Genomic DNA, 13,155 nt, shown 5'->3' with positions numbered 1-13,155 from the left:
GCTCTGACATTCTGTGTTCTAAGGCCCCCTCCTGCTCTGACATTCTGTGTTCTAAGGCTCCCTCCTGCTCTGACATTCTGTGTTCTAAGGTCCTTTCCAGCTTCAACAATTCTCTGTCCTCTGCTTCCATACAGCTTTGTATGAGACTTTTCTTCTGGGTGTTCCTTGGTGTTGAAGAATAGATGGTTCCTACCGCCATCTTGAAGCAAAGCAATGGCTGCTAAGTGTTTCCAAATGTTCCTCCGTTCTGTAATTGCCCCAAGCAAAGCCTGCAGTTCACAGAACCACTAGCTTAACCCCCTTGCTTGATGAATGTGTTTTTGTATTGAGTAAGCCTTCCTAGTTGGGTTCTGTGCTTGCTGGTTTCCTATTGCAGCCCTCTCTTTCATGAAGGCTCACATTTCACCCTGCTCATGTGTGCATTCTAGTCTGTGGTGTTGCTTTGGGGACCTTTTTTTTCTTTCTGCTGTCTTGTCACCCAGTAAATTATATACTAACTATTTTAGGCCTGATGTTTCAGTTAAATATCAAGGAAGAGCGACCAACTGGGTTATTTAAGTGGTACATAATGATGCCCACCTCTGCAAGGGTGGGGACCACTGGGGTCAGAGGCTATTGCACAGGATACGATTATAGCCTTAGAGCCAGGAGGCCTTTAGAAGTCTCCTATCCCAATCCCCTCATATTACAGATCTGCAGACTAGATGGGGAAATGTTTTGCCCAAGGCCTCATAGGTTGTAAGAAACAAAACGAGATTCAGACCCTGATTCCAAGCCCTGGGTTTATTCCACTCCACTATGATGCTTCTGATTAGTCCTGGCCCCATTAAGAAGATGGCATCTTATTTTTTTGCTGGTCAGAACATTCATCTGTCTTTCTGGTTTTCTTTTGTGGTGTCTGGAAATTCATCTGTGAGCTATTAATTCACCATCTTCCACCAAACCTCATTACTATACTTTAGAAGCATACCGAGTACAGGAGAATTGAAGGAGACCTCAGCAGTCATGTGGTACACACCTCCCTCTGACACATAACCAAATCTCTTTTTGTCTCCCTGGTAAATGGTCTTCCAGCCCAATCTACTGCTGAGCAGTTCTGATTATTAGAAAGCTCTCCCTTCTTTTCTTGAGCAGGAAGTTGCTCCCCTATGAGTTTTCATGCAAAGTGACTAGTTCTGCCCCCCCAAAACATTATATAAGTTGGCTTCCTCTTCCACAGGACCATCTTCAGATCATCACCTGCCCTGAATCTCTTCTCTGTCAGTCGCCTAGCATTTATTAACCACCTACTATGTGCCAGGGACTGTGCCTTTAAGCACTGGAGATAGAAAGAGAGTTCCTGCTCAAGGATCTCACAGGCTATTGGAGGTTGGTTGCTGTCCTGTGTTTTCAAAGAGGACCAAAATGACATCACTATGTTAGTCAAGTTCCAGTGTGTCTGACTATGGCTGATCAGACCAAGACAAGCTCGGAAGGCTCCACCACAGGTTGGGCACAAATAGTCCATGGGAATGTTTGAGGTGGATTCTCTAAATTTGTACATCTCACGTTTCTTTTGAGCTATTTCAATTCAGCCTTGCTCATAAGAGCACAGCACCTTCTCTGATGAGGGCATACCATGCTGGGTGATCCTGTGCCAGTGTCTCCTGTGTCACACAATCAGTTCCAAAGTTCCTCTTAAGAGAGACCTTGAGGGTATCCTTTTATCACTTCTAATCACCATGTGAACACTTGCCCTGTGTGAGTTCTCTGTAAAAGTCTTTTTGTCAAGCATACGTTTGGCATTTGAACAATGTGGCCAGCCCGTTGGAGCTGTGCTCTGTGCAGTAGAGTTTGAATGCTTGGCCAACATAATATGTAAACAACTATTAACAAACAAGCTGTGTACAGGATAAACTGGAGATACTCAACAGAAGTAAGGCACTAAGGTTAAGGGGAATCAAGAAAGTCTTCTTGCAGAAGATGGGACTTCAGATGATATTTGAAGGAAGCCAGGGGCTGTTAGGGCAGCTCCATAGAGCACAGAACACTGGACTTAGAATTAGGAAGATTCATCTTCTGACTTCAAATCTGACCTCAGACACTTTCTAGCTAACTATGACCCTGGGCAAGTCACTTAACCCGTTTTGCCTCAGTCTCCTCATCTGTAAAATAAGCTAGAGAAGGAAGTAGCAAATCTCTCCAGTATCTTTGCCAAGAAAACCCCAAATAGGGTCAGAATCTAAAACAACTGAATAAGGAAGCCAAATGGCGTCCTTGAGGAGGGAGTGTTCCAAGCATGGTGGATAGCCCATGAAAAGTTCTCGAGTCAGGAAAACCTAGAGTGGAGGGGGGCAGGGGGCACTGAAAACTGAGAAAGGGGACAGATCATCAGTGACTTTATACCCACAGTCAGAGGACTTTACACTTGATCCTGGAGGCAATAGGCAATCACTGGATTTACTGAATATAGAGGTGCCATGTTCTGACTTGTACTTAGGGAAATCAACTTGCCATCTGACTGAAGGATGGACTGGAGTGGGAAAGATGAGACAGGGACAAGTCAGGGGGCTATTGCAATAGTCTTCTTGCACCTAAGTGGACACTTCCCTCAGACATTCCCTATATGACATGGCTTTGGGTCCCCTGACCTCCTCTGGATACCCTCCAGTTTGTCATGAAAGGTGGTGCCCAAGGGGAAGAACATACCTCCGTCCTCTCAAGAGAGATGGAATGCTATGGGTATAATGAAGAATAAATAACACAAAAGCTGTCTCTAGGCAATAGAAGCCCCTTACGTGGTAGGCAGTAGATGCTATGAGTTCAGAGAAAAGAGAGATCACAGTGGGTTGGGCCAGTCAGGGAAAGCTTGACAAAGGAAATGGAACCTGGGCTGAGCCTTGAAGAGTGGGTAGGATGGGAATAGGTAAAGTCCTCCTTCTGGTCCTCCAAAGTCCGATGCTAATTTGGAATTACAAAGTTTCTCAGGACCCTGAGAAGAAACCATTCAGTCCTGTTCCATCCTGTAAACTCTTCCCCAGAAAGCAAGGCAGCGTATCTTTGTAACAGTCTATGTAAACACAGCTGCAGGCCATAACAGAGCCCAAACCCATCTGTGTTACTATGTTTTATAGGAATGGTTCCCTACCTCTCACCCCACTGGATCATAGCTATAGAGATAGGAGGGACCTGAGAGGCCATATTATCCAGCCCCCTCATTTATAGACAAGGAAGCTAAGGACTTATCCAAGGTCACACAGAGGCAAGAGTTTAACTCATGTCCTCTGCCGGGAGAACCAACATTCTTTCTCCACTTACTTACTCAGACTATTCAAGGCATCTTCTCATCCAGTATCTCATTTGTACCCACAGAGAGGAGAAGGCCAAGTAGAGCTGGTCCTCGGACCCTTCTCCCTTGATTCTCAGGCCTTCACTCTTTCTACCACACTAGGCCTCCGTGATAAGGCAGGCCCGGGGCACATCAGGAGGCTTCTGAAGACCTAGGGTTTAAACTAGGGTCGATATCATGAAGAGACTCACTCGTGGTGAATCCAAAAGGGATCAGAACTAGTAGACCATGAGTTCAACAAGAGTCAACAGCATGACATGGCAGTCCCCAAAGCTACTCGTATTTAGGCTAAATTAATAGAAGCCTCCATGTGGGAGGAGGGGGCCATAGTCCCACTGTGCACTGCTCTAGTCAGGCACACACACCTGGAGTTCTGGGTCTGCTTCTGGGCTTCCACACTTTATTTGTCCATGTCTTTTTCCTTTTAGAGTTATCGTTGCCATTTATTTTTCTCATGAACCATCTCGTTGTAATTCCAGAGCCCTCCCTTGTGGACTGGGACTAGTCCTTCTTCTGTATGACCCATAGCCTAAGGTTAGACAACTCATGGGCACTCATCAGGAGGGTTGGGAATGAAGGAACTGCACATGCTACTCGATGGGACTGCTCTGCCATCCTTCTATCTAGGTAGAAGGGAGGGTCTCTAGGACATCAGGGTGGAGAAGGATGGGGTAGGGCTCTGGATCCTGTGGTACAGCCTCATTATTAGCCATGGTGTTGTCCTATATATGCCCCAGAAAGGAAAGTGGACCTGGCTAGAGTTAAGACCTGGGTTCTAATCAAAACTCTACCCGGTAACTCCCTGTGTGTCCTTGGACAGGTCACATCCTGAGCCTTGTTCTGGATCTGTTTCCTCTTCTGTAAAATGAAAGAATTGAACAAGAAGATCACTGAGGCTCCTTCTAACCCCCTAGGCCCTAAAGGGCTCTTAACTCCTATACTGTAGGTTCTCAAGTCTCTCCTAGCTTTACAAGCCTTGGTCAGAAGTCCTGTCCTAGACCTAATCTTCTAACGTCCCTGCTAGCTCTAACAGTCCAAGTGCACCAATCTCTCCCAGCTCTTGTATTTGAAGTGATAAGACCTTTCCCTCAACATCCTCCTAGGTGCTCAGACCCCTCCCGAGTCTAACAATCTAGGTTATAAGCCTCCTTTCAGCCCTAACATTCGAGGTTTCTGTGTTTTGGGAAACCAAAAGATTAGAAGATTTCTTTGTGAGTAATGGATTTTCAATGGGATGGTATTGAGACATAATAGGCAGATGTGCCCATGTCCACTGTAGGTTTAGATCCGCCAAACAGCCAGAAATATTCACGGTAGCCAGCCAGAGTGCTTTCTTCCCTGGCAGAGCTGGAGAAACACTAATGTTCATCTTTGGTCCTTCTTTCCTAGACTCTGGGCAGATACCAGGCCACCCCTCCCACTTCTGTTATGGCAACCTCACCTTGGCTTCCCTACAGTGAATGAGAGCCCAGATTTCTATATACATTGGTTATATTGTAGTCTCCTGGATAGAGGCCTGAGAGCCTCTCCCTGAGTCCCTTGATGGTATTTGGAATGTTCACCTCAAAAGCACATTCAATAACCATCACAGAGAGTTTTTTTTTGGGAGAATGTTTCTAGATGTACCCAGGGCTGTTTGGTGGCATCCATTTCCTTCCCTTCTTCTACACCATCCCCCTCCACACACACACACACACACACACACACACACACACCAGCATAATCTGACTGCAAAGAAATCATTGGCTCATTTTGGATTTGGAGGACTGGAAGACATCATCTAATCCAAGCCTTTCCTATTAAAGATCAGGTAACTGAGGCCCTCAGAGATGGAGTAGCCTACAAAATAAGATTCAAAGCCATGCCCTCTAAGTAACAGATCCAGCGCTCATTCAGTAGGGAGAAGGAGAGAGCGCTGAAGACACACCAGCTGTTTTCTGTTTTCTGCTGAAGAAGCAGTGCCCCAGATAGACCCATGCTGGTTCAGATGAGCCTTTATGTTCACAAAGGAGCCTCCTTCTCCCCCACAGGAGACAGTAACGTTCTGTTGTCTGGGAATTCCTGGCAGGAGAATCAGAGCTGGGCTCTGCTGTCAGAGGATAGCCAGGTCCTTCCGACCTGCCTCTACAAACCATTGCAGCTGCCACACGTCTCAGGAAGCTCTGAGAAGGCCAGGCAGCAGAGCAGTGTGGCCCGGGCCCAAGCCCAAGCCCAAGCCCAAGCCCCTGGTGGGCAGCCAGCGTCTCTGATGTAGGAATCTAGTGACTTCTCTGGGCCTTTTGTCTCTTCTGTGGAACTCCACCTGGCATTCAAGGCCCATCAGAGCTGGATGGAGCCCCTTAGATCTTAGATTGTCGGAGGTGGTAAGGCCCTCACAGAACCACTAGTCTGGCTCCTTCATTTTACAGATGAGGAAAATGAGGCCCAGAGAAATTAAAGTGGCCCACCCTTTAATGGCAGAGCAGGGAGTAGAACACAGATCCTCTGAATTCCCAAGCCAGTACCAGCACTCTCCTTACAAAACCTTCTCTCTTCTTTTGCCATAAGTTGGCCTTTCTCCTTTATCACTTTCACACTATTCACTTTGAAAACTGAGGTGATAGAATTGCTATTTAAATCAAGCCCCTCCTAATTAATCATAGACTGAGTATTTTCAAGCAATGGCTTCCAATGCCATTGTGGTCCCTAGTCAGCCTTTGGGCCCCATGCTCCCTGGTAAGTAGGACTCTTGGCTCAGTCCAGGCACAATCCTTCGCCATCCTTGCCCACTGGACCATGCTATTTCTTGCTTCCATGCTTTTGCCTGAGCTGTGCCCTTCATCTATGACTTTTCTTTTGCCCCTGCTTCAGCCTTCAGTTCCAGGACTACCTTCCTAGAAAGCCCTGCCTGAATAGGATTTCTTCCTCCTTAGGAATCAAAAAACCTCATTATGGCTTAAAATAACGCTCAGCCTCAAATCATTGCCTAACCATTTTGTTCCCCAATGAGATTAATCAGCCCTCAAAGGTAGGGCCTACAGCAGGTATGTGTGTGTGTGTGGGGGGGTCTCCCTCAGGCATCTAGAATAAGGATAAGTATACAGGAAGTACTCAATAAATATTTATTGAATGGAAGGTGGGAGGAGGGTGAAAATTACCCAAATGTTTGAATTAATGAATGATTAAAAAAGCATTTGCTGAATTATTACCATGTGTTAAGGGCTGGGGAACACTTAAGCAAGCAAGACAGACCTTGCCCTCAAGGAGCTTACATTCAAGTAAGGGAAGGCTGTGGGTAAAGGGAGCGAGAGGTGAAAAACAGAATAAGGAGATGGAAAGGTACCAGCTTGGCTTGGGAATGTCTGGGAAGGCTGGGGGGGGGGGGTCCAGACGAGGCAGGTCTAGTTCTAGGAGGAAGACAAGACTGGAGGTCAGGTGGTCTGGCTTGGACATGACAGGAAGTGAGGATGATGATATACCTGGTTCTCCCCTTTGCATATGATGGTGCTGTCAGACTGTAAGGTTTGATGATTTTCTGAATGGAGGAAGCCTTGAATGCCAGGAGGAAAATCATAGCATTTAAAGCTGGATAGAAACTCCGAGATCACATCTCATCCAACCTTGTCATTTTCCAGTTGAGGAAACTGAGGCCCAGAGAGGGGAAATAAGTAGGTGGTAAATAGCAGGGTGGGTGGGTATCAAAGTCAGCTCTCCTCCGATTGTAAGTGCTGTGTTCTTTCCACTCCACCATGATAGCTTACAATGACAAGAGTAGAAGGAACACACCTTCCTTCTTTACCCTGCCCTCTTCCTCTTCCTCTTCTTCACCCCATGACTTCCCCTCAGAGGCTCCCCTCCCCACTCCAGCCCCAGCCTTCTCATGCGCATCCACGTGTGGAGGTTTTCATGGATGACTAAGAAATTAAACCACAAAGTAAAGGAAAAAAGCAATAATAATAATAATGGCTCACAATATAGGCTCATTGATTGAAAGCAGGAAGCAACTTCAGCGGCCTCCCCCCTCATGTTACTGGTAGCCAAGGGTTAGTGGCAAAGCTGAAATTCAAAACCAGGATCTCTGGCCCCAAATGACCCCAAATCTATTAAATATTCTTTTCCATACTATGCCCCACATCTCTAAAGCATTTGACATGACCCCACTTCACTTGATCCTCACAACCCCTATGAAATAGGCAGGACAGACACCCATTTTATACATAAAGAAACTGAGGCCCAGTTTGGTGAGGACACATCCAAAGTCACAGAGCAAGTCAGTGGCTCAGGGCTCAACTTCCAGGGGTTCTCTCCCCACCATATCCTACTGCCTCTGTAACCCACACCCTCACCCTGACGAAGCTAGTGTCTCCTCTTCTTGTCTTCACCAACCCCAGGAAACTGCATGTGTCAGTAAACATTTCCTGTTACTGGTGTGTATTTTTTTAAATGCCTCCTCAGTCCACCCCTGCTTTCTCTTAAGCTCAACCACATCCCTGCTGAGGATCCAATTCTCTGTTCCAGCCTGGATATTGTGTTTGTTTTAGGAGAAACACAGAGACACTTGTCTCCTCAGCCTCTGTTTGAATGGCTGCTTCCCCTGCCCAGAAACCACACTCTGCCAGCCTGTCCCCAGATGGAAGGTAGAGGCAGCAGAAGTGAGTGGTGTGTTCTGAAGGGCAGAACCTGGAACAGAGAGGGGGGAAAATCTGGATACAAATTAAATGTGGAGACTTCCTGGGGACATCACAGGATTTTAGGGCTGAAAGAAAACCAAGAGATTATTTAATCCAACCACCTGTCTTATGAATTCTCCTCTCCCCCAAGCAATTGGAGGGTAGGGACTGTGTAATTTTTATCTTTGCGTCTTTAACAGTTAACACTATCCTTGGTAGCTCAGCACAATGGAGACAGAGATAGAGATGGGGCACAGAGAACAATAGAAACAGGGACATGGGAGGGGAAGGAAGGAGAGGAAAAGAGAGGCACTATCAAGTACTTACTTAGCACTGGTTCTGGAGACAGAGGACCTGGGTTCAAATCCTGCCTTCGGAGATTAATAACTGAGATTTCCCTGGATCTCATTTCATTCATTTTAAAAATCACAGAGATGACAGGAAAGAGATATGCTAGTAAGCAATCACACATGGAGGGAATGGTGGAGGAAAGCAGTGGGAAATATGGTCCATGTGGTCTTGGGTTAATTCCTATCATCTTCCTGGGTCTCTCTCTTTTTTTTTTTAAGCAATCGGGGTTAAGTAACTTGCTCAAGGTTACACGGCCAATTATTTCTGGGTGTGGTGCTGAGTATCTGAGCCCGGATTTGATCCAGGTCATCCCAACACTGGAGCCGGTGCTCTTACTCGTTGAGCCATCTGGCCACCCCTAAGCAATTGGGGGTAAGTAATTTGCTCAAGGTTACACGGCCAGGTGTTTCTGGGTGGGTGCTAAGTGTCTGAGCCCGGACTCGATCTCCAGGTCTATCTCAACACTGGAGCCGGTGCTCTTACTTGCTGTGCTACCTGGCCTCCCCTAGAGCTCATCATTTCTTACAGCATAGTAGCATCTGTAGAAAGAACAGATAAATAGAAGTATATATTGAATAATTATACCTACATACATATATGTGTGTGTATACTTATTTGTGTTTAATGGTAGCCATCTCTAAGGTGGGGGAGGAAGAAAAAAATGTATATAACTTTATTCTGTATTTAAAAGGAATAGGAAATTGTACCTAATAGATTTGCAGTTTCATGTACAGTCATCTTTTTCTATTACACTATGTTATGGAAATGCTTGTTTTGTTTCACAAAAAAAAAAAAAAAAGATGACATGGCTCGGCCAAGGTAACACAGATAGTAAGGGTCAGAGAGGGGTTTTGAACTTATGTCCTTTGACTCCAGGACCTTTCTGCTGAACCAAGATGTCTCAGAAAAAGAACCATTTGCATCCTAGGATGAAGTTTGAAACCTCTGAGTTTTGAGGTGCTACAGGAGAAGGGGGAAAAGCCAGGAGGTAGATGGGGAAAGCAAAGTCAAGTAACCTCACATTTGGCCCTCCAACGTCTTTGTCCTAGGGAAGAATCAGCTCCCTATAGTGTCTGGACATTGGGCCCACCAGAAGGCAGGTCTGTGTTTGGCATCAGCCTGGGTCCCTTCTCTCAGAGCCAGGGGAAAATGATTTACTACGGAGGGGTTGGCTGGCTGGCTGCTGATTTGCTCAGGCACACACGCCACGAAAGAGCGGGGCCAGGGCTGGCTCACGTCTGCTGCTTTCCTCCTCTCTAGTCCATGGCTGACAGTGGGTCTGCATTTCTTCCTTGATAGCCTTCCTTTGGTAGATTTCCACCTCCTGAGGTGGAGATGTCCAACAAAGTAGGTCTGGAAAAATCACCCTTTCCCTGGAAAGCCAGTATTCTAGCCAAGGAATACCACATGCCGGACAGCTCTACAGCTGGGTGGTGCCTGTCCTAGACAGGACTCCTCCCTACTCACTAAATGTTGGGGCTGGAAGAGACCCTGAAAGAGCAGTGAGTCCAATCCTCTTATTTTACAGCGAGGGAAACTGAGGTTCAGAGAACGGGAGTCACCCAATGAGCTAATAATAGAGCCGGGAGTAGAAACCAGCCTTTCCAATCCCTACTTCAGTCTTTTCACTACAACACAATGACTCCAAATAACCCCCAGTCAGTTGCTTTTTCAAGTCCTGAGATACATTTGGTACGAATAAAAAAAAAAATGATAACATCCTTAAATGTTTTTAGTCCTTTGCATATTTTCAGAACAGTCACATTTATATAAAGCAGAGCTAATCCTTTGAAGTAATAATAATAATAAATAGTAACTCCCATTTATGGATCACTTTAAGGATTTCAAAGCACTTGACTCACAATAGCCCCATTGGAGAGGTATAACAATAGTTAACCCTTATTTATCACTTCAAGGTTGACAAAGCAATCTGGCCATCTTTTTCTTTGCTGTCTGTAGCTTTAGGGAGTGGTGGCCTGTGTTCAGCTCATAGTTTCTGGGCAGTTCTACAAAATGTGCTAAGCTAGGAGATTCAAAAATCAATTTTTAAAAAAACTGAAGTAAAACTCATTTGGTTTGCCTTTAAAATCCCTGCAACACCCTTGGGTAAAAGCCCCAGAGCTACATTCTCTTCCCTTCCTCTGGCCTCTTCCTCCCAGAGCCTCTCAGGTCCTCACACTCCAGGTGGTCTCCCCTCCCAGCCTCCTCTCAGCAGCCACCCCACCCTGGAGCTTCTCGTGCTCAGGGGGGGATGCTTGAGTTGGGGAGGCAACATTAAAAGAATCATGTCATATGTCATCCCAATCATATACATATATAAAATGTCTGTGTGTGTATATACACATATGTATATACACATATAAAATCTGCTTCTGTGTGTGAACTTTCTGAGCCCCAACTTCATCCTCTTTCACACAGGTCAAATGACAAAAGGCTTTCCCACTTATTGTAAGGGAGACAGGGAAGGAGTTACTGTCTCCATCAGCACTGAACACATGACCAATGAGACTTTGTACTGGCTTCATTGATGACCCTAAAGGGTCATCTCCATGCAAGAGCTATGGGGCTCTATCCTTGTAACACTGACTTGAGGAAGTAGTCCCATAGAGGGAAAGGGACTTGTTTAAGGTCCCACAACAAATTAGTAGCATGAGACAAAAATCCAAATTGCTGAATTCCTCATCCTGAACAATTTCCTCTATAGATCTCTCTCCCTCCCTCCCTCCTTCCCTCTCTCTCTCTCACTCCCTTCTCCCTCCTCTTGCTTCTTCTCTCCCCCTTCCCCCTCTTTCTCTCTCCCTCCCCCTCTTCTTTCTCCCTCCTCTCACTCTCTTTATCCCTGTTTCCCTCTCTTCCCCCTCCGCCTCTCTTTACCTCTCCCTCCTCTTCCCTCCTCTTCCTTCTCTCTCCTCTCCATCTCTTTCCCCCTTGCCCTCTCTCCCTTCTCTTCACATCTCTTCTTTCTCCCTCCTCCCTGTCTCTCTTTCCCTCCTTTCTATCTCCTTTCTGCCCCTCCCTCCCCTTTCTCTCCTTTTTTCTCTTTCCACTGTCTTTCTCTTTCATTCTCCCTCCTCACTCCCTTCCCTTCTTCCCCTTTCTCTCTTCTCCCCCTCACTTCCCCCTTTCCCTTCCATTCTTTCTTCCTTCCCCTCCCTTCCTCTGTTTCTCCCTCCTTCTGCCTCTCCTCCCTCTCCCCACCCCCAGCTACACCAGATTGACCCTCTAGAGAATAACCTGTTCTTCTCATTTCCTCACCCAGTTGCTGAGGACAGGATCTTGGGCTCCAGGTGGTTTGGCAAGACAGGGAGAAGTCCACTTGAGGCGCTTTATGACAGTGACCAGGTGAGTGAGGTCTGGGATCTGAAAAACAGGGTTCACTTGGGAGATGAGGGAGAGGGATGGTACAGAAGGCAACATTCTAGGTTTTTGCATCATCCCTCTGTCTTTCAAGTAACTTTCTCTGCCCTGGACTCCCTGGATCCAGTTAAGAGACTGCAGAGTTGACTGTAGATTTTAGAGTGATTAAGGTTACCACCAGGAAGGCCTTATAAATAGTTGAAACAGCTGCCTACAAGGCATGATTGGAGGGACATTAATCAGCCTTCATCCGTCTGCTCCAAACAAATTCTCTCACTGCCAGAAATTCCATCACTGGAAATTTAGAACATTTGGCCTTTATAAGTCTCCAATGAGATTTTGTACAGATCTCTGAGAAAGGAAGGAACCAAAAAGCCTCATCAGGCAACACCTTAGCATGGATTAGCTGACCACCAGGCTGAGATCAAGGCTTCCCAGGGACGGGAGAGGGATTAGAAGGCAAATCCAAAGCAAACTTCCTCTCCATCATTCTGCCAAGAGGTTCTTTTAGCTGCTCCTTTCATTCAGGTGCTACTCAGGTGGTGTCAGGCCTAAGAGGAAGTCCATCAAGGCTTAAACACAGGGGAATTCAATCAATCAGGAAGCTTTTAGTAAGTACCTGCCATGCCCTAGGCACCGTGCTAGGCACTGGAGGTACAAATACAAAACTGAAATAAAAACCCCTACTCTCTTGGACCTTAGATGCTATTAGAAGGAGATAAGTCCATATATAAGTATATACAGAATCAATACCTACATAATAAATACAAACTAGTTAGGGAAAAAGATGCTACACTGGAAGGGCAGATTAGGAAAAGTTTCATGTAGAAGTTGGTGCTTGAACTGCATCTTGCAGGAAGAGAAGGGTTCTATGAAGGGAAAGTAAGGGAGTGCATTCCAGGTATAAGGGATGACCGATGCAGAGACAGAGATGGAAGATAGAGAAGCAGCAAGAAGGGAAATTTGAGATGGGCAAGCTTGGAGCCAGATCATAAAGGGCCTTAAAATATAGAATTTATGTTTGATATATCATAGTCAATAGGGAGCCACAAGAATTTATTAAGTAGGGGAGGGACATAGTTAGAGCTCCACTTGAGGAAAATCCCTTTGACAGCTAGATGGAAGATGGATTGGAATGAGGGAGAGACTCAAGGTAGGGACCAATTAGAAAGCCATTATGATAGTCGAGGGGGTGGCTAGGTGGTGCAGTGAATAGAGCACTGGCCCTGGAGTCAGGAGGAACCAAGTTCAAATTCAGCCTCAGACACTTAACACTTACTAACTGTGTGACCTTGGGCAAGTCACTTAACCCCAATTGCCCTGCCTTCCCCCCTCCAAAAAGAAAAAATAAAGATAGTTGAGGTGAGTGGTAATGAGGATCTGAACTAAGATGGTAGCTGGATGAGTAGAGAGAAGGAGTGAGATATGAGAAATATGGAAATAGAAATGACAAGATTTAGAAACTGATTG

General features: G+C 46.0%; 1 protein-coding gene across 1 annotated transcript in view; it reads left to right on the top strand.

Moving 5' to 3' along the window:
- The window catches only part of CHST13 (carbohydrate sulfotransferase 13), a 59,242-nt gene that overhangs the window by 38,995 nt on the left and 7,092 nt on the right, over positions 1-13,155 (top strand). The window contains exon 2 of the mRNA XM_069083841.1: positions 11,588-11,670. Within this exon, the coding sequence (XP_068939942.1) occupies positions 11,588-11,670 (83 nt within the window). The remainder of the gene's footprint in view (positions 1-11,587; positions 11,671-13,155) is intronic.

Source organism: Petaurus breviceps, unplaced genomic scaffold (assembly GCF_028583685.1).
Source record: "Petaurus breviceps papuanus isolate PSGF00001 unplaced genomic scaffold, PetGlider_PUasm1.0 174, whole genome shotgun sequence".
Taxonomy (NCBI): Eukaryota; Metazoa; Chordata; class Mammalia; order Diprotodontia; family Petauridae; genus Petaurus; species Petaurus breviceps.
The sequence above is the reverse complement of the archived record's forward strand: the minus strand, read 5'-3'. Positions and strand labels throughout refer to the sequence as shown.